Genomic DNA, 17,779 nt, shown 5'->3' with positions numbered 1-17,779 from the left:
GCCAAGGGCACGCCTGGAACGGGCGCGCACAAAAAGAACAACTCGGCACCTCCTTCTCTTGCGGGCTCCAGAACCCAGTCGCCTGCAAGAACACAGGATTCGTTCATCGAAACGTCCCTTAAGGACATATTCGCGGCGCTGGATTATATTAGGAAGATCCAGAATCAGGCCCTTCAGGCACAAAACACCATGTCTGAAAGGGTCTCAAGAATCGAGATTAAGCTTGGCCCTCTTGAAAGCCGCCTCAAAGCCCTTGACGGCTTGCCTGCGCTCAAGACTCGACTAACCAATGTCGAGTCCTCCATCTCCGAGCTGCAGGCTCAATATCAAGAACTGTCGTCAAGGAGTCTCGCAGAGCAGCACAACATCAGCAGTGCTCCTGCCTCCGAGGAGATCAACAACCTCCGCAGTGAACTGGCTGAGATTAAGAGGAAGCAGAAGCGCTCTGCGAATAATGTGGTGGTGCAACCGTCAGAACCATGGGGAAACTCGATGCTAACACCATCAACGCCCAAGGTGACAGCAGATTTCCACCCCTAGCTGTCACTCTCTCCTCCAGTCCGCTGGCCCGCTCCATCATAGTGGCCAAAGCTAGGAAGCGTAAACTTCATACCAGCGAACTCGATGATGCACTACTGAAGGAAGCGAAAGCTCTCTACCCAGATCACCAGGGACTTGTCAACATTAACGAGCTGCTTCCTCCCGACATCCATAAGTTGCGCATCAAGACCAGGCTTGAGGCGAAGAGGAGAAAAGGTTGCCGTTCCTTCGTGAGGGATGGGAGAATTTACATCCGTTCTGGCGAGGACAGTGAGCGGGCCACTATCATCTCCACCGATGCTGATCTTGAGGCTTTTTTGGCCCGAACGCCGCCAACAGCCAGCATGGACATCACACACTAAGACACACACCTATCATCCCGCCAAAACCACCATCTAAATCATTCATCTCATCGACATCTGCCTCCAAGGTGTCTCTGTCTGAGGGTCTTAGGGTCTGTCATTTCAATGCGAACTCCCTTACGGGTCACATTGAGATGATCAGGTTCTTCTTGTCCACTCGTCCCCCTTTTCACGTAGTGGCTGTAACTGAGACCTGGCTGAGTGACAAGATACTATCCATCCCTTCACTGGATGATTACACTTTGTACAGACGGGACAGAAACAGGAACGGTTGAGGTGTGGCCCTCTACATTCATCATTCACTGACTGATAGCGTTATCTCGTCATCTGACGGCGAATGGTCGGGCAAGCCGGGTAAGCCAGAGTATCTTTTTTGTGAAATCACATCTAAGGGAATACCGCCCATCTTCGTGGGAGTTGTGTATCGCCCTCCTCACTCACCCTTTATCCAGAGATCTAACTTCATCGAACAACTAACAATGCATATGCACAACTACTCCACGAAGGTCATCATGGGAGATTTCAATACTGATCAGCTTTCCTCATCTGAAGACGCAAATTTCATCAGGGCTTTCATTGATGAGAACTCCCTTATTTCTGTACCATATGGTGCAACCCATCACAGACAGGACTGTGACACCTGGCTTGACCTATGCTTGATTGATGAGCAGGATCGCCTGCTCTCACACTGGAAGACTGACACTCCTTTCATCAACGGACATGACCTGATTACGGCCACACTCGACGTACAGATTCCACGCCACGTACCTACTACATACTCTTACAGAAACTACAAAGGAATCTGTGCTGAGAAGCTAAGGGACTTCCTTAGCTCATGTGACTGGTCATCCTTCGCCACGCCACCACTTGACGAATGCATCACCACTCTTAACACCAACATCTCGAACGCCATAAATCATCTCGCCCCATTAAAGACCGTGACACCTGGACGTAAACGTCACCCGTGGTTTACCGCGCCTCTTCGTGACCTTTCAACTGAAAGGAACAGACTCTACAGACGTTTTCGCAGAAGTCGTTTACCGTGGGACCTATACTTTTATAGAATCGCGCGGGACGACGCTCATAAACGGATTGAGGAGGCCAGGTTAAATTACTACTAATCGCGCCTGTCCTCCTTGAGCGACGTTGCAGAGATCTGGAGAGAGCTTGGGAATCTTGGTATTACTACTTCTAAAACTCCTTCACCTGCTCGGCTCTCTCCGGATGCTCTCAACGAACACTTTAGCTCCATCTCAAATGACCCTCAAGCTCCATCTGTTGAGGAGTATCTGCGAACCCTGGAGAGTCTGGACCTCCCTGAACACTTCATCTTCAGAGAAATCACAGAATCGGACGTGTCGGCTGCAGTAACACACTTTAACACCCAGGCCAGAGGAAGTGATGGCATCCCACAGGTTGTAGTTTCTAAAGCACTGCCAATACTCGCTCCCTTACTCTGTCAAATTCTCAACGTGTCTCTGAGCGAGGCACGCTTTCCCTCCGCCTGGAAATCATCGCTCGTAAGAGCACTAAATAAAGTCAACTCTCCAACAGCTGTAACTGACTACCGTCCGATCTCTCTACTCTGTTTCCTGTCCAAGGCGCTGGAGTGGCTGGTGCACAAGCAAATTTCTGAATATCTTGAAACAAGGCTTTACCTTGACAACTTCCAAACTGGCTTTCGCACTGGCCACAGCACGCAGTCTGGCTTAATTAAGCTGACTGATGATGTCAGGCTTGGGATGGACAGGAAGAAAGTCACTCTGCTACTTCTATTTGACTTCAGCAAGGCGTTTGACACAGTGTGTCACGTCAGGCTGCTCGGAAAGCTATCCTCTTTCGGCTTCTCCAAGCAGGTCATCCGCTGGCTTGTATCTTACCTTTCCGGAAGAAAACAGGCCGTCACTGGTGACAACAACGAACTCTCAACATTCCTATCACTAAACACCGGTATCCCACAGGGGTCAGTTTTGGGCCCCTTGTTGTTCGCGTTGTACATCAATGACATTGGTTTCTGCCTTGATTCAGATGTATCCCATCTAATCTACGCGGATGACTTGCTAATCTACTGCCAATGCCCCCTTGAGGAGCTCGACTCCTGTTCTGTCAGGATGAGTGCTAACGCCGAGAGGATAATGGGCCGGGTAGCACTAAATAGGCTTAGGCTGAATGTCAGTAAGACTAAGGCAATCGTCCTGGGTTCCCCCTACTATATAAATGCTCTTCCCTCTACTGCCAACACCTATATAAATATAGGGGGAGCCCAGGTCGACTACGAATCATCTGTACGCAATCTGGGGTTGGTGCTCGATTCCAAACTATCATGGAAAGAGCACGTCACACAAATTTGCAAACGTGCTCACTCTTTAATGTATCGTCTCTACTTTTTTCGGAAGAGCACTAACTTCAGATTGCGCCAACATTTAGTGCAAGCACTCCTGTTTCCCATCATCGACTACTGTTCACTGGCTTACTGTGACCTGACGCAAGAACTCGACCTGAAGCTTCAGAGGCTTGTCAACACGGGGATCCGTTATATCTACGGTGTAAGGAGGGACGAGCACATCTCCCCTTATAGGCGTGAGTTGCAATGGCTTACCACCGCCGGACGTAGGAAATACTTTATGGCATGTTTTCTTAGAAAAATCTTTAACACCTCAGTACCCTCTTACTTATTAGCCTATTTTGATTTCCACGTCGCGCTCAGGCCTGTGAGAGGTGAGGTGACCCCCCTGGACATCCCGCCCTTCAAGATGGAGACGCTGAAGAACTCATTTTTCATCAGCGCTTTCTACCTCTGGAACAGCCTTCCATCTCACCTACGTAACACCCTGTCGATATCACACTTTAAACAGGCGGCTAAAAATCACTTCTTCAATTTGGAAAATACACAAACATGACGCAAACATTTCATCTCATGAACACACTTTCATCTCATCTCACTTAATTCCATTACTCACTTTCACACTTACACCCTGACACAACAATTATTATCTTTATTTCACCAAACTACTAGAATGTATATGTACAACATAATGTACAAAAATAAAACCAATCTCTCTCTCTCTCTCTCTCTCTCTCTCTCTACTCCACTTACTCCAAGACGTAAACATCACCCGTGGTTTACCACGGCTCTTCGTGACCTCTTGACTGAACGGGACAGACTTTACAGAAGGTTTCGCAGAACTCGTCTACCTTGTGATCGAATTATTATTATTCACGCCTGTCAACCCTAACTGATGTCGCTAAGATCTGGAGAGAGCTTGAGAACCTTGGAATCACCACCTCTAAAGCACCATCACCTTCTCACTTCTCTACAGATGACCTCAACAAACACTTTAGTTCCATCTCAAATGATCCACTGGCTCCTGCAGTTGAGGTTTTTCTGCGTACCCTCGAGACTTCCCTGAGCATTTCAACTTCAAGGTTATTACAGAATCGGACGTTTTGGCTGCTGTGTCGCACTTCCACACCCAGGCCAGAGGCAACGATGGCATCCCACAGGTTGTAATTTCAAAGGCACTATCCGTACTCGCTCCTTTACTATGTCGGATTTTCAACCTGTCCTTAAGCGAGTCACGCTTCCCCTCTGCCTGGAAGATGTCGCTGGTGCGAGCACTGAACAAGGTCAGTTCACCAACAGCCCTGACTGACTATCGTCCAATTTCTCTCCTCTGTTTTTTATCAAAGGCGCTGGAGTGGCTGGTGCACAGGCAAGTCTCGGAATATCTTGAATCAAGACTACTCATTGACAACCTACAAATAGGCTTCCGCACCGGTCACAGCACACAGTCTGGCTTAATTAAGCTGACTGATGATGTAAGGCTTGGCATAAACAAAAAGAAAGTCACGCTTCTGTTTCTATTTGATTTCAGCAAGGCGTTTGATACGGTGTATCACGTCAGGCTCCTGAGAAAGCTATCCTCTTTCGGCTTCACCAAGCAGGTCATCCGCTGGCTTGCATCTTACCTTACGGGAAGAAAGCAGGCCGTTATTGGTGACAACGACGAGCTCTCCACCTTCCGGCCCCTGAACACCGGTGTCCCGCAGGGATCGGTTCTAGGTCCCCTGCTGTTCGCGTTGTACATCAATGACATTGGTTTTTGCCTGGATTCAGATGTGTCCCATCTAATCTATGTTATGGCTTGCAAATATACAGCCAATGCCACCTTGAGGAGCTCGATTCTCGTTCTGACAAGATGAGAGCTAATGCCGAAAGCATAATGGGCTGGGCTGCACAAAATCACCTTAAACTTAATGTCCTGAAAACTAAGGCAATTGTCCTGGGCTCCCCCTACTACATTAATGCTTTACCAACTGTTGCTAACACCTACATCAACATAGGGGGAGCCCGGGTCGACTATGAATCATTCGTGCGCAATCTGGGGTTGGTGCTTGACTCCAAACTAACGTGGAAAGAGCACGTTACACAACTATGCAATCGTGCTCACTCATTAATGTATACGCTTTACTTATTCAGGAAAAGTACCAATCTCAGGTTGTGTAAACATCTCGTGCAAGCACTCCTATTTCCAATCATCGACTACTGCTCATTGGTATACTGTGACCTGACCCAAGAACTTGACACAAAATTCCAGAGACTCGTAAACACGGGAATTCGATACATCTATGGTGTAAGGACGAGCACATCACCCCCTACAGGCGTAAACTGCAATGGCTTACAACTGCCAGACGTAGAAAGTACTTTGCAGCCTGTTTTCTACGAAAACTGTTTAACACAGCTGTGCCTTCCTACATCTTGGCCTTTTTTGACTTTCACGTCGCGCACAGGCCTGTGAGGGGGGAGGTGACGCCTCTGGACATCCCGACTTTCAAGACGGAGATGCTGAAAGGTTCATTCCATATAAGCGCCTCATACCTCTGGAACTCGCTACCATCACGCCTTCGCAACACTAAATCCATGTCACACTTCAAACAATTAGCTAAAAAATATTTTTATGCACTTGAAAACTCTAATCATCTCACAAACACTTACACTCCTCCACTCTATATATATCATTTCACACTCACTATATATATCATCTCTCACACACACACACACACAAATTATAACTGGTTTTACTTTATACTGTTATTTTGAATTGTACAACACAATGTACAGAAATAAAACTTATTAAATCCAATCTAATCTAATCTCTCTGGTGAGTACAGTTGACAGCTCTGCTGATCCATCTTTTTTTTTTTGTACTGCTTTTCTGCTGCTTCATGCCTTCGGGCCGTCTTCTGTTGTAGAGTTGCACGCTCCTTTTTGCAACCTTCACGACGATACATAAATCGCCGAAGGCAATTTTTCTCTGTGATATTTTCTACTGCAAACTTTCTACACGGCTCCTAACCTGCAAATCTGCATGGCTTGGCTTGGCTTGTTTTCTCACTTGCACGGCGTCTCTTTCTCTCCACAATCAACATCGTCACGACATCTGCTGCATCGTGGGAGAACTTTTAAGGCGTCTTCACACGGTTTGAGGTCGGTACTTTCACGCTCTCTCCACTAACGCTCCATCTAGCCGTAAGAGTCGCGACACCTACTCTTACACTCCGTCGATAACTTATCATCCTCCAACAAATATCTGCTTTCCGACTACTAGTAAGTTATCGACGAAAAATTAGTGCAAATGGCGAGAAGAGTGTGGAAGTGCCTTTTTCAACCATGCAGCAGCTGTAAACAACACATACAGCACAAAGACCCCAAAAAGTGTGAATTTTGGGTTCTGTACTACCACGTCAAGTGCCAAAACACCGTCAACATTAAGACTATCGTGGTGAACGACAGGCAGATTATAGCCTGTTCCTCATATGCAGACAACAACATCGCTAAGGGTGACAAAGTGAGAACTCAATCCACCTCTGCTACAGCATCAGCAACGGGCATAACTGTAACAACAGCAGCAGGCAGGAATACTCCCAATCAACAGCAGTCGGTGAATAAGAAGACTAGATGAGCACCACCATCAGCCAACACATTGAGAAATCCCTCACCAACCCGCTCGGCCGGAGTAACAACACCTACGCCGTCCATTGAGGCTGCTTTGAGGGACATTCGCGGAGCTCTCCAAGATATACGTAATGCTCAAACGGAAGTCCTCAAGACCCAGAACATCGTGTCAGAGAGGATCTCCAAAATTGAGCAGCGTCTGGGCCCGCTGGAGAAGCGACTTAAGGCCCTCGATGAGTTGCCTGCACTCAAGACTCGCATACACAATGTTGAGTTCACCATCACCGAGCTGCAGGCACAAATCCAAGACCTGTCATCGAGGAGCCCGACGATGCAGCGGGACAGCGGCAGCACTGTGCCCAACACTGCAGAGATCTGTAGCCTGCGCAGTGAACTGGCGGAGGTCAAGAGGCGCCAGGAGCAGACCTCGAACAGTATTGTCGTTGTCACGGGTCTACACTATACCCGTGAAACCTCGCTGCACCTCCTCACTTTTTCAGTTATGAGCGCGCTTGACCCCACGGTCCTTAGAAGAGATGTAGCATCCGTCAGGACCATGGGGAGGCTAGATGCAATAAACACCAAGTCGATCCAAGTCAGTATCAATTCTCTGACTAAAAAAAAACAGACGGGACAGAGACAGAAATGGTGGAGGTGTGGCCCTCTATATAAATCATTCATTGACAGCCAGCGTTATCTCGTCATCTGATGGCGAATTGTCGGGCAAACCGGATGCCGGAGTATCTATTTTGTGAGATCTCATCTAAGGGAGTATCATCCATCTTCGTGGGGGTTGTGTATCGCCCTCCGCACTCACCCTTAATCCAGGGATCTAATTTCATTGCGATACTAAGAACGCATATGCACAATTACTTCACAAAGGTCATCATAGGTGACTTTTATTCCGATCAACTTTCCTCATCTGAAGACGCAAATTTCATCAGGGCTTTCATTGATGAGAACTCCCTTATTTCTGTACCATATGGTGCAACCCATCACAGGCAGGACTCTGACACCTGGCTTGACCTATGCTTGATTGATGAACAGGATTGTCTGCTCTCATACTGGCAGACAGACACTCCTTTTATCAACGGACATGACCTTATCACGGTCACACTCGACGTACAGATTCTACGCCACGTACCTGCTACATACTCTTAAAGAAAATACAAAGGAATCTGTGCTGAGAAGCTAAGGGACTTCCTTAACGCATGTGACTGGTCATCCCTCACCACGTCATCACTTGACGAATCCATTACCATTCTTAACGCTAAGTTAACGAACGCCATAAATCATCTCGCCCCATTAAAGACTGTGACTCCAGGACGTAAACGTCGCCCGTGGTTCACCACGGCTCTTCGTGACCTTTTGTCTGAAAGGAACAGACTCTACAGGCGCTTTCGCAGAAGTCGATTACCTTGGGTAATCGATATACTTCTGTAGTATCGCACGGGACTACGCTCATAAACAGGCTAAGGAGGCTAGGCTGAATTACTATTATTCACGCTTGTCTACCTTGACCGATGTTGCAGAGATCTGGAGAAAGTTTGAAAATCTTGGCATTACCACCTCTAAATCACCTTCACCTGCTCGGTTCTCTTCAGATACTCTCAACAAACACTTCATCTCCATCTCTAATAACCCTTAAGCTCCATCTGTTGAGGAGTATCTGCGAACCCTGGAGAGTCTGGACCTCCCTGAACACTTCATCTTCAGGGCTATCACAGAATCATATGTTTCGGCTGCTATATCACACTTCAACATCCAGACCAGGGGAAGCGATGGCATCCCACAGGTTGTAATCTCCAAAGCACTGCCAATTCTCGCTCCTCTACTATGTCAAATATTCAACATGTCTCTGCGCGAGGCACGCTTTTTCTCCGCCTGGAAGTCGTCGCTCGTACAAGCACTAAACAAAGTCTCAACAAACTCTCCAACAGCTATGACTGACTAAACTGACGCCGAATCTCAAAATTACTCTCTCCTTGAGTGCGACAAGTATTGCTTTGCCATTGGCTTTGCAAAGCGGCACGCACTCGATCCATCAAGTGAATAAATTTTGAAAGACAAGTGCGTACGCGTGGCCTTTTGCTGACTTCGGCAAGGGGCCCATGATGTCTTCGGCTAAAAACTACAAGACGAAGCTCTCAGCTCTGTATCGCGATTCAGACTGACCTCGCAGAGCACGCAGGGCGACGCTCGACCCCGCAAAGTCCCCAAAACTCGAGTTCCCCTTCCCGGGTCTCGTTCGCCGGTTTGAATCGCCAGATGCCAATGCATCTAAATCTCGAAATTTTCTCTCCGCGAAAAGCTATAAAAAATCGGACCCGACTTCGTGCCCGGCGCTGAGTAAACACGGTGACGCGCGCACTCTCGCCGCTCGGAACCTGACCCCGTGCCATGCGCAGTACCGGGCCGTAAACGCCGGGTTTTCGTGCTACCCCAGTTATTGTGCAATCCCGGGCCCAGGGCTTGGAAAATGACCCGGTGGCGCCAGGCGCTCATCGTGAACGCCAGAGTCTCGCGACTCCTTGTTTCTTGGCACAAGGGTTTTTTGCACGTGGTTTGCTCGGCTAGCTGCAGCCCCGAAAATCGGTAAGGAGAGAGGGCGGTTCGGAATAATAGAGACCCGTGGTTTATCAGACGGAACTGTATATTCTTAATAAATTCTTACAACTTACAATCGACTCGTACAAATTACTAAGATAACCCGTGAATAAAGACAACTCCGACAAGCAAATACCCGTACACGAAAGATATCGCGCGTGACTCACGGGCATCGCAAGGCTCAAGAAGCAACCAGATCACACACACGAGTATAGTCGAGATACGCAAGATAACCTTTTCGTTCGGGAAACCAAACGTGGAACTGCCGTTCACCCGCGAGACGGATATGACCGGAGAAAACGGAAAACGATTCACTGACCTTAAATCCTTCTAGCTGGAACACCGGGCGAAGTTGAAGTTGAGGCACGTCCGTTCGGGAGCAGTCGGGGAAGGCGATGGCCGGCTCGAGCGCTCGCGGCTCGCGGCCGCCACTCTGCTCTCCCCAGCTGCCGTACCGCGTGCGCTAATTGATCAACGCGCCGTTGCCGCGTCGCGCGGTCGCGCGTGCGCGCAGATAGCCCCGCGGACACGACGTCGATTTAGATAGCCGCGAAATTCGAATTCTCGTAGCACACAGACAGCCTTTCACCCGCAGACAACCAAGATTACTCTTGACTGCGGATCCCGTAGTGACTCCCAATGCCCCGTCGTCAGGGCCCTTGACTCGGGCGGCATCTGTCACTACGAACGCGAGACGCTATAGTTTTTGTTCCTGGCGTTCGTGCGGGCGAGCTGCCATCACTCTGGTCCTGCTGCATCAGACGCTCACGTAGGTAGACCCCACGAAGGGCTCCGTTACCTGCATCGGCTGTCTTACGGTGCGCGGGGCCGACTAGAACGCTCTGTCGAGGTGAAAGGTTGCTCTTCGTCTCCTCGCATCTCTCTCACAAGTCGGCGACGTGTGTTGTCCTTTTTGTCTGTCGCAGCCACTGCTCCTATCTCGTCGTTCACTCAAAAAATAAACGACGCACTTATATACGTTCACTCTTTCATTCACACAGATAGCTTTGAGACGCTCTACCCCGACCGCGTCGAACGTCGTTGTTACACGGCGAAATTTTGCCGTGTTACAAACTATACGCTACACAGACGAGACAGAAACAGAAACGGTGGAGAAGTAGCCCTCTATATCCACAACACGCTTACTGCTACACTAATATCATCGTCGGACGGCATCTGGACGGGCAGGGCAGGCAACCCGGAGTATCTTTTCTGTGAGATTACTGCGAAGGGTATCCCACCTATTTTTGTGGCGGTTGTGTGTCGTCCACCACATGCACCTTTCATGCAAAGCAACAACTTCATTAACCAGCTTAACACGCATATGCATAACTACTCTACGAAAGTCATAATGCATGATTTTAACGCAGATCAACTCTCCTTCTCTGAAGATGCCAAGTTCATCAAGGCCTTCATCGAGAAAAACTCCCTTAAATCGGTACTCTATGGTCCTACGCACCACATACAAGACTTTGACACATGGCTCGACCTTTGCTTGATCGATGAACAGGATCGCCTACTCTCATACTGAAAGACTGACTCACTTTTCATAAACGGACATGACTTTACTACATCCACACTAGACGTACAGATCCCACGACAAGTACCCAGAACCTACTCCTACAGAAACTATAAAGCCATCAGTGCTAAAAAGCTAATGGGCTACCTCAACACATGTAACTGGTCATTGCTCGACACTTCATTACTTGATGCATGCATCAACATTCTTAACGCCGCGGCTTTGTCTGCTTTTTAAACTCGCCTTCGTGGCGCTACTGCGCAACTTGATTTGAATTTTATATATAATGGCGATAACTCAGCCAAACAATTACTATTATATATTTAGTTTTTATAATGGGGATAACTCAGTCAAACAATTACTATTATATATATTTAGACTAATTATGTGTTATAACAGGAGTTTTCCTGTAGGTGTTATACAGAAAAATTGCTAGTTTTCCGAGTAACGTTACAACTTGACGAATCTTGTGATTATACTTGGGGCGCCAAGCATAATATGTTTATACATTTACATGTTTACAGCCGGCCGTCGCTCACAGTTTGCCATCAATACATTCAGTAGTTGATCCAAAGGACGTCGCTTATGCATCTAAATCGAAGAGGTGCTCAAGTACAGCCTTCTTAAACGCCGTAAGTGATGGTATGTTGAATAGCGTAGATGGGCACCCTAAACCTGAAAAGCTCTGGTGCCAATCTCTCTCCTCACACCGAATGGGATATTAAGTTCGGGATGCTCACTTATCCCGGTCGGTCTGGGCTTGTACCTGGTGAACTCCTTAGCCAGATAGCTGGGCTCTCTTAAAGGCGTGATTTTGTACATTAATAAGGCCATATAATATAGCCGTCGTGAGTCAGTCCGAAGCCAACCCAGTCGTTTTCAGTAGGGTGTGATGAGCACTCCCCTCCCAACCCCAAAAATGTACCTTACACACGTGTTACTGAGTCTCGGAATACGTATACGTTGCTCGTCTGTCGCGTCGAGGCACACAACCGCACAGTAGTCGAGGTGAGGTTGGACCAGTGTCTCGACCAACCTTCTGCGGAGAGTCTCGGTAGTACATGCCCTTATAAACCGCAGACTATAAAGGGCCTTATTTACTTTTTCGGAGACACAATAGATGTGCGGTTTCCAGGTTAATTTGATGTCCAGTGTAACACTGAGACTCACAACCTCGCCACTGAACGGGACAAGCATACTGCCCCGCGTCCCAATACCAGGCAAGCCCATGCTATCGAGATCGTTGACCTTCTTTTTGAAGCCAAAATATGTCGCCTTAGTCTTGCCCGCATTGAGACGCAAGCCGGAACGCTGAGCCCAATCAGCGACAACTCGTGCCGCTTCAGCCAGCCGAGCCCATAGCCTCCTGTATTTTTTCGATAGTAGAGTAGTGAGTGGTTTGGAAGTCATTGACATAAAGATTAAAGAGCAGGGGTCCCAAGACGGAACCTCGTTGAACGCCTAGATTTTTTTCTAGCCAGTCAGAATTGTCGTGGCCTTTTGAGAAAACCGCTTGAGTGCGGCCCTCCAAGTATGATTTGATCCACAGGAGAGCCGATCTTGAGAACCCTAGCTGGCGCAATTTACATAACAATCTCGAGTGAGAGATTGAGTCAAAAGCTTTGCTGAAGTCGAACAGCAAGAGTAGTGTTACTTGTTTTTTGTTTATCGTAATTCGTACGTCGTCTATAAGCTTGAGCAGTGCGGTCTGTGTGCTATGATGTTTCCTGAATCCGGCCTGGAGGGGATCTAGGAGCTTATTTTTATTCAGGTACTCCGTGATTTGGTCATGAGCAATCTTCTCGAGCAACTTTGATAGGAAGCAAAGCAAAGCAAATCACCTACTGTTGAGGGAGTCTTTTTTTTTAGCGCAATAAGCTGTGCTCGCTTCCAAGCACTCGGGAAGACCCTCCTGGCGAAGGAAGAGTTAAAGATGTCAACGTCATGTTTTTAGAATCATGAGATGCAAATGGGTTGCGCAGGATACCTTAGCAATATAGCTAAATGATAATAAAAAATTCTGCTTCATCTGCATTATCCAACTAAATATTAGATAAATTGGGCTGAAAATTTACATAAAATCATATTTTTTTATATACATAATGAGGTCAAAATCTTAGCTGACTAGACCTAAAAGGGGAAATAAAAGTGAAAACACCAGAACCCCACCTTAAAATACCAAACAGGTCGGTACCAGTTTGCATGGGCACCTTAGAGGGCCTGTAGACCACGCCTATGAGGATTTGCGGGAGATTCGCATGCTGTACTTCGCAGAAAATATACTCAGAATCACCCGGTTTTCCCGGCCCAAGAGTATTTAAGGATTCTAATTTCTTAACTTTAAAATCAATTTTAATGTACAACATGACTTCTCCCCCGTGAACATGTCTATTCTGTCGCAAGATAGAATAACCCTCTATTCGTAGTAAATTATCACTAACCACGGGACCCAGACACGATTCCACGATTCAGAATATGTGGTAGAAAGGCTCATCCGCAAATTATAGACGGAGTCTCTCGATATGTGCGCGAATAGAGTTGACTTTAACGAAGCATACCTTAAGATAGTTGCCCCTACTATTCACAACACGGCAATTGCCGGGGAATCCGAGGCTGCGAGGGAGAGACATAGAGAAAGCGTGCAGAAAAAGGGGCTAGCGCGCGCAGTGGGAGTCAGTCGCCGCGGAGTTGGCACGCGTAGTGGGGAGCGCGCGCGTACACCACTAGCGCACACCACTAGTCCAACCGTGCCGCCGTACTAGTGCACCCGCCATCGCGAGTCCCGTGCACTATAATTGCACAGTGACTTTAATATGACATTAGCGCCAGATGAAGCGTCAGAGCAATATGATGAATTCGCGCCATTTACCCCTCTCTCTTTTCTCAGTACGCTACCTAGTCCAAATTCGAGTTTTTCTCTAGTTTTTCGAATCGAGTGTGACATCGGCTGGTGCCTTGTGTGGTGCTGCATCAGTGCCTGTGGTTGGAGGCCCTCTAAAGGTTGAAAATTGCTGGTCTCTGCGTCTCCACAATTTTACTCTAGTCCTTGTCTGTTGCGGCCCACATACATTGGAATTTTCTCAGTGCGGTCTTAACATCTTTGCTTGATTGTGATACTGCAGCGCATCGTACTCTGGCCCTTCTCCTGTCTCTGTGCACTTCTTCATCTCTGGTGCTACACGCATTGAATTTTCTCGGGCAACCAATACCAACGGTCGAAGAATTTAACGGCATGGAAAGTCGTAGTATATCTATGCCAGGCACCGAATATTGTATCACAACAGTCGACTCAGGCTTCTCATGTAGCTACACGCACTTCCAAGAATTAGAGCATTTGCCGTATGGGACTGCCTTAGAGCATAGTGTTGTTGTTCAACTGGAACCGTTTCAGCTTATCATAATTTTAAGCCTATCCTCGGACTTATATTACAGCATACGTGTACCGATCACGATGCCTACAATCACTGCCTTGAGCTTGAATCGTTGACCTAGACTAAAGTATGTAGTATGTGATTCCCTGTGTACAGGTTCACCTAATTTCTTCTCATCTTTTTTTGCATATGTTTTTCCCTCGGTTGTAAGGTTGGTATATTCGTTAAGAGTAAGATTACCTATATACGTAGAAGGTCATGTATTTTTTACTTTCCTTTGATGTTATCTTCCTGATTAGATAAGCACAATGACAAAAGCGATTTTTTGAGATCCTTGCAATCTATTCTATTGAGATCTTCATTCATTATCTCTTATCCAGTCTTTAATTTTCTTAGTATTAGAGTTTTTACTTATATCTAGTGTTTTTAACTTATTTGGCAGTCTGTTGTATGTGCTAATTGCCTTAATATAACTATTTTTAGTACTAACAGTTTTAAAATATTTAGGTGGAGCTATTGATTTTTAATACTTTCGCAGTAGTACCTCAGACAATCATATGAAAACAGTTTTTGTAAATTGAATGGAATTATTTTTTGGAAAGTATTTTAGTTAATTATTTTTAGTATTTTTGTTTGTACATTTTGCATTAAGTGCAAGTTATTTTGATATGCACTTCCCCATGCAATTATTCTGTAACTTATCGCACTATAAAAAATAGCATAATAAATAATTTTTAAGGTATCTATGTCCATAAATTTTGATATTTTGTTGAAAATAACAATAAGGTATCTAGTTTTGTTAATACGGTATTTAATATGTTTACTGCATCTCATATTTAAGTCAAAAAATAAACCTAGGTACTTAGTTTCAGTGACTCTTTTAATCTTTTCATCATTTATCTTAATATCGATTGTCAGCGGAACACTATTACAATAATTTCCGGATATTATATAAACAGTTTTACTTACATTTAATGTTAGTTTGTTAAGCTTAAGCCATATAGGAACGTCTTCTAAATATTTGTTCATCTTGATTTCAACCTCCTTCCACGTTTTCCCGTTGATATTACAGCTGTATCATCTGCGTACGACATAATGCTATTACTTGGCATTTCCGTTAGTAAGTCATTTACGTAGAGTATAAAGATTTGATTTTATATTGATGTATTCTTATAATATAAGAGAGGTCCGGTATATCAGGTAGTGGACAGTCATTTCAATAAGAATAGTAAGTTATTTCTTTTCAATAACAAAATATATTCAATCAATATTCTTTTTAGATAGAATATTGCGTAAATTGCTAATATTCTTTATAACAGAAATTTTTGTATGTTCACTTTGATTATAAAATAAATTTGTAAGACAATACGCTTAACTTTTGCGTATTGGCTTTGGATCACGATTTTTCTAAGTACATAAAGGATTCAAAATCAAGTTCTAGACTGATACGCGTTAGTTGCGTTATCAGTTTTAACTCGGACAAATTTATAAGTATTTGATATACAGAAATTTTATAGTTTTATAGTTTTACTTTTAAGTTGCGCTTCGGCTAGTGAGCTAGTACGGGTTGTACGGGTCCTTTTATAAGCCACGGAGAGAGTAAGGATTGAGCCGCTCTCTCACATTCATACTTGCACACACTCATTCACACCTATATACAAAAATCATTTACACACTTATAATATAATGCGCGCGCTGCTCGCTCTCTACTCCTACTCTCATTATAATTGCGCCGCTGCGCTCGCCGCTCCGTCTATATAGATATAGGCGCGTGTTGCGCGTTCTCCCCGCTTTCTTGCTGCTTGCTGCTGTTGCCGCTGGCTGGCTCATGGCGCTGCTGTTGTACTGCTGTTTTGAGCTCAGTTGTCAGCTGTGGCGCGTAGCTTCGTATTGGGAGTGGGGGAGCATAAGATGCTCTTGTGTAATCTAAAATGTTGTTTCGTATAATTTAGTATTTAATATTTATTAATTTTTTGCGGAGCTTGTACGGGGTGTTATACTAAGTTGCTTGCATGTTTGCCAATTCTTGTATTTTGTTTTCTGTTACTTAAGAAACTTTCTATTAGTTTGTGACCCTTACCTTCACGCCGTATGCAAATAACTTATCAAGAAGTATCCTATGATTTACCGTATCGGGTGCTTTGGCCAGGTCCAGGAAAGCCACAGCAATTTTGCCACTTTAAGCATTTTCGGCCATGTTGATTTTTCAATATACAGATTAATGTCGTATGCCAGTACATCTGCAATCGATAGTGCTATTTTAGTTTCTAGAGTTGTTGCGTGGATTTCATCTACACCTCCTTTTTTTAATTTTAGATTATTAATTATTTTTAATATCTCTAATGTGTTTTTAGTTCAACGAATAATGATTTTGGTTGCTACTGAACAATTTTAAAGTCTTATGCCTTAGAGTTATGATTTTGTTCCTCACTTTATCTCCTAGACTACAATAATACTCATTCATCTTGTTTGCAATATTCAGTTCATATATTAATACTGTGTTGTCTAATTTTAATTGTTTAATTGTCAATTGTTTCTTATTTTTACCCGTTCCTAATTTTGTTGTGGATACAAGCCCAGAATTTTCTAGGATCATTTTTGTTTATTTCTATTAATTTGTTGTTATGATTATTTGTTGCTTCTTTAATGACTTTGTCTAGGGTTTACAAATTTTTTATACTGATCTTTGAGTTCTATTTTATCTGGATCCTTCTTTAATTTATTGTAGAGAGACTCTTTTGTTCGACACGACTTTAATATTGCTACTGTAATCCAATCTTTCCTGGTTTTTGTTTTATAGTTTTACTTTTAAGTTGCGCTTCGGCTAGTGAGCTAGTACGGGTTGTACGGGTCCTTTTATAAGCCACGGAGAGAGTAAGGATTGAGCCGCTCTCTCACATTCATACTTGCACACACTCATTCACACCTATATACAAAAATCATTTACACACTTATAATATAATGCGCGCGCTGCTCGCTCTCTACTCCTACTCTCATTATAATTGCGCTGCTGCGCTCGCCGCTCCGTCTATATAGATATAGGCGCGTGTTGCGCGTTCTCCCCGCTTTCTTGCTGCTTGCTGCTGTTGCCGCTGGCTGGCTCATGGCGCTGCTGTTGTACTGCTGTTTTGAGCTCAGTTGTCAGCTGTGGCGCGTAGCTTCGTATTGGGAGTGGGGGAGCATAAGATGCTCTTGTGTAATCTAAAATGTTGTTTCGTATAATTTAGTATTTAATATTTATTAATTTTTTGCGGAGCTTGTACGGGGTGTTATACTAAGTTGCTTGCATGTTTGCCAATTCTTGTTTTTTGTTTTCTGTTACTTAAGAAACTTTCTATTAGTTTGTGACCCTTACCTTCACGCCGTATGCAAATAACTTATCAAGAAGTATCCTATGATTTACCGTATCGGGTGCTTTGGCCAG

The 17,779-nt window shown here is 45.2% G+C and overlaps 2 protein-coding genes across 4 annotated transcripts in view; one reads left to right on the top strand and one right to left on the bottom strand.

Moving 5' to 3' along the window:
- The window catches only part of LOC100499182 (uncharacterized), a 300,507-nt gene that overhangs the window by 26,368 nt on the left and 256,360 nt on the right, over positions 1–17,779 (bottom strand). For all 3 annotated transcript variants that reach the window (XM_031930109.2, XM_032602047.1, XM_031930108.1), the window contains one exon: positions 15,325–15,436. In XM_031930109.2, the coding sequence (XP_031785969.1) occupies positions 15,325–15,326 (2 nt within the window). In that variant the 5' untranslated portion in view covers positions 15,327–15,436. The remainder of the gene's footprint in view (positions 1–15,324; positions 15,437–17,779) is intronic.
- On the top strand, positions 4,073–4,772 carry LOC116417381. The gene is made up of 2 exons (XM_031930172.1): positions 4,073–4,281; positions 4,339–4,772. Exons 1-2 carry the CDS (start codon positions 4,142–4,144, stop codon positions 4,553–4,555), a joined length of 357 nt encoding a protein of 118 aa, XP_031786032.1. The 5' UTR covers positions 4,073–4,141; the 3' UTR covers positions 4,556–4,772.

The sequence above is a fragment of the Nasonia vitripennis genome (assembly GCF_009193385.2).
Source record: "Nasonia vitripennis strain AsymCx chromosome 4 unlocalized genomic scaffold, Nvit_psr_1.1 chr4_random0009, whole genome shotgun sequence".
NCBI classification, from domain to species: Eukaryota; Metazoa; Arthropoda; class Insecta; order Hymenoptera; family Pteromalidae; genus Nasonia; species Nasonia vitripennis.
The sequence above is the reverse complement of the archived record's forward strand: the minus strand, read 5'-3'. Positions and strand labels throughout refer to the sequence as shown.

What these genes read in the sequence shown, in the direction of transcription:
- LOC116417381 (XM_031930172.1), top strand. Translation starts at nt 4,142, where the DNA reads ATGTCGCTAAGATCTGGAGAGAGCTTGAGAACCTTGGAATCACCACCT. An exon ending in CACTGGCTCCTGCAGTTGAG is followed by an intron (nt 4,282 to 4,338) that starts GTTTTTCTGCGT and finishes AGGTTATTACAG; the next exon opens with AATCGGACGTTTTGGCTGCT.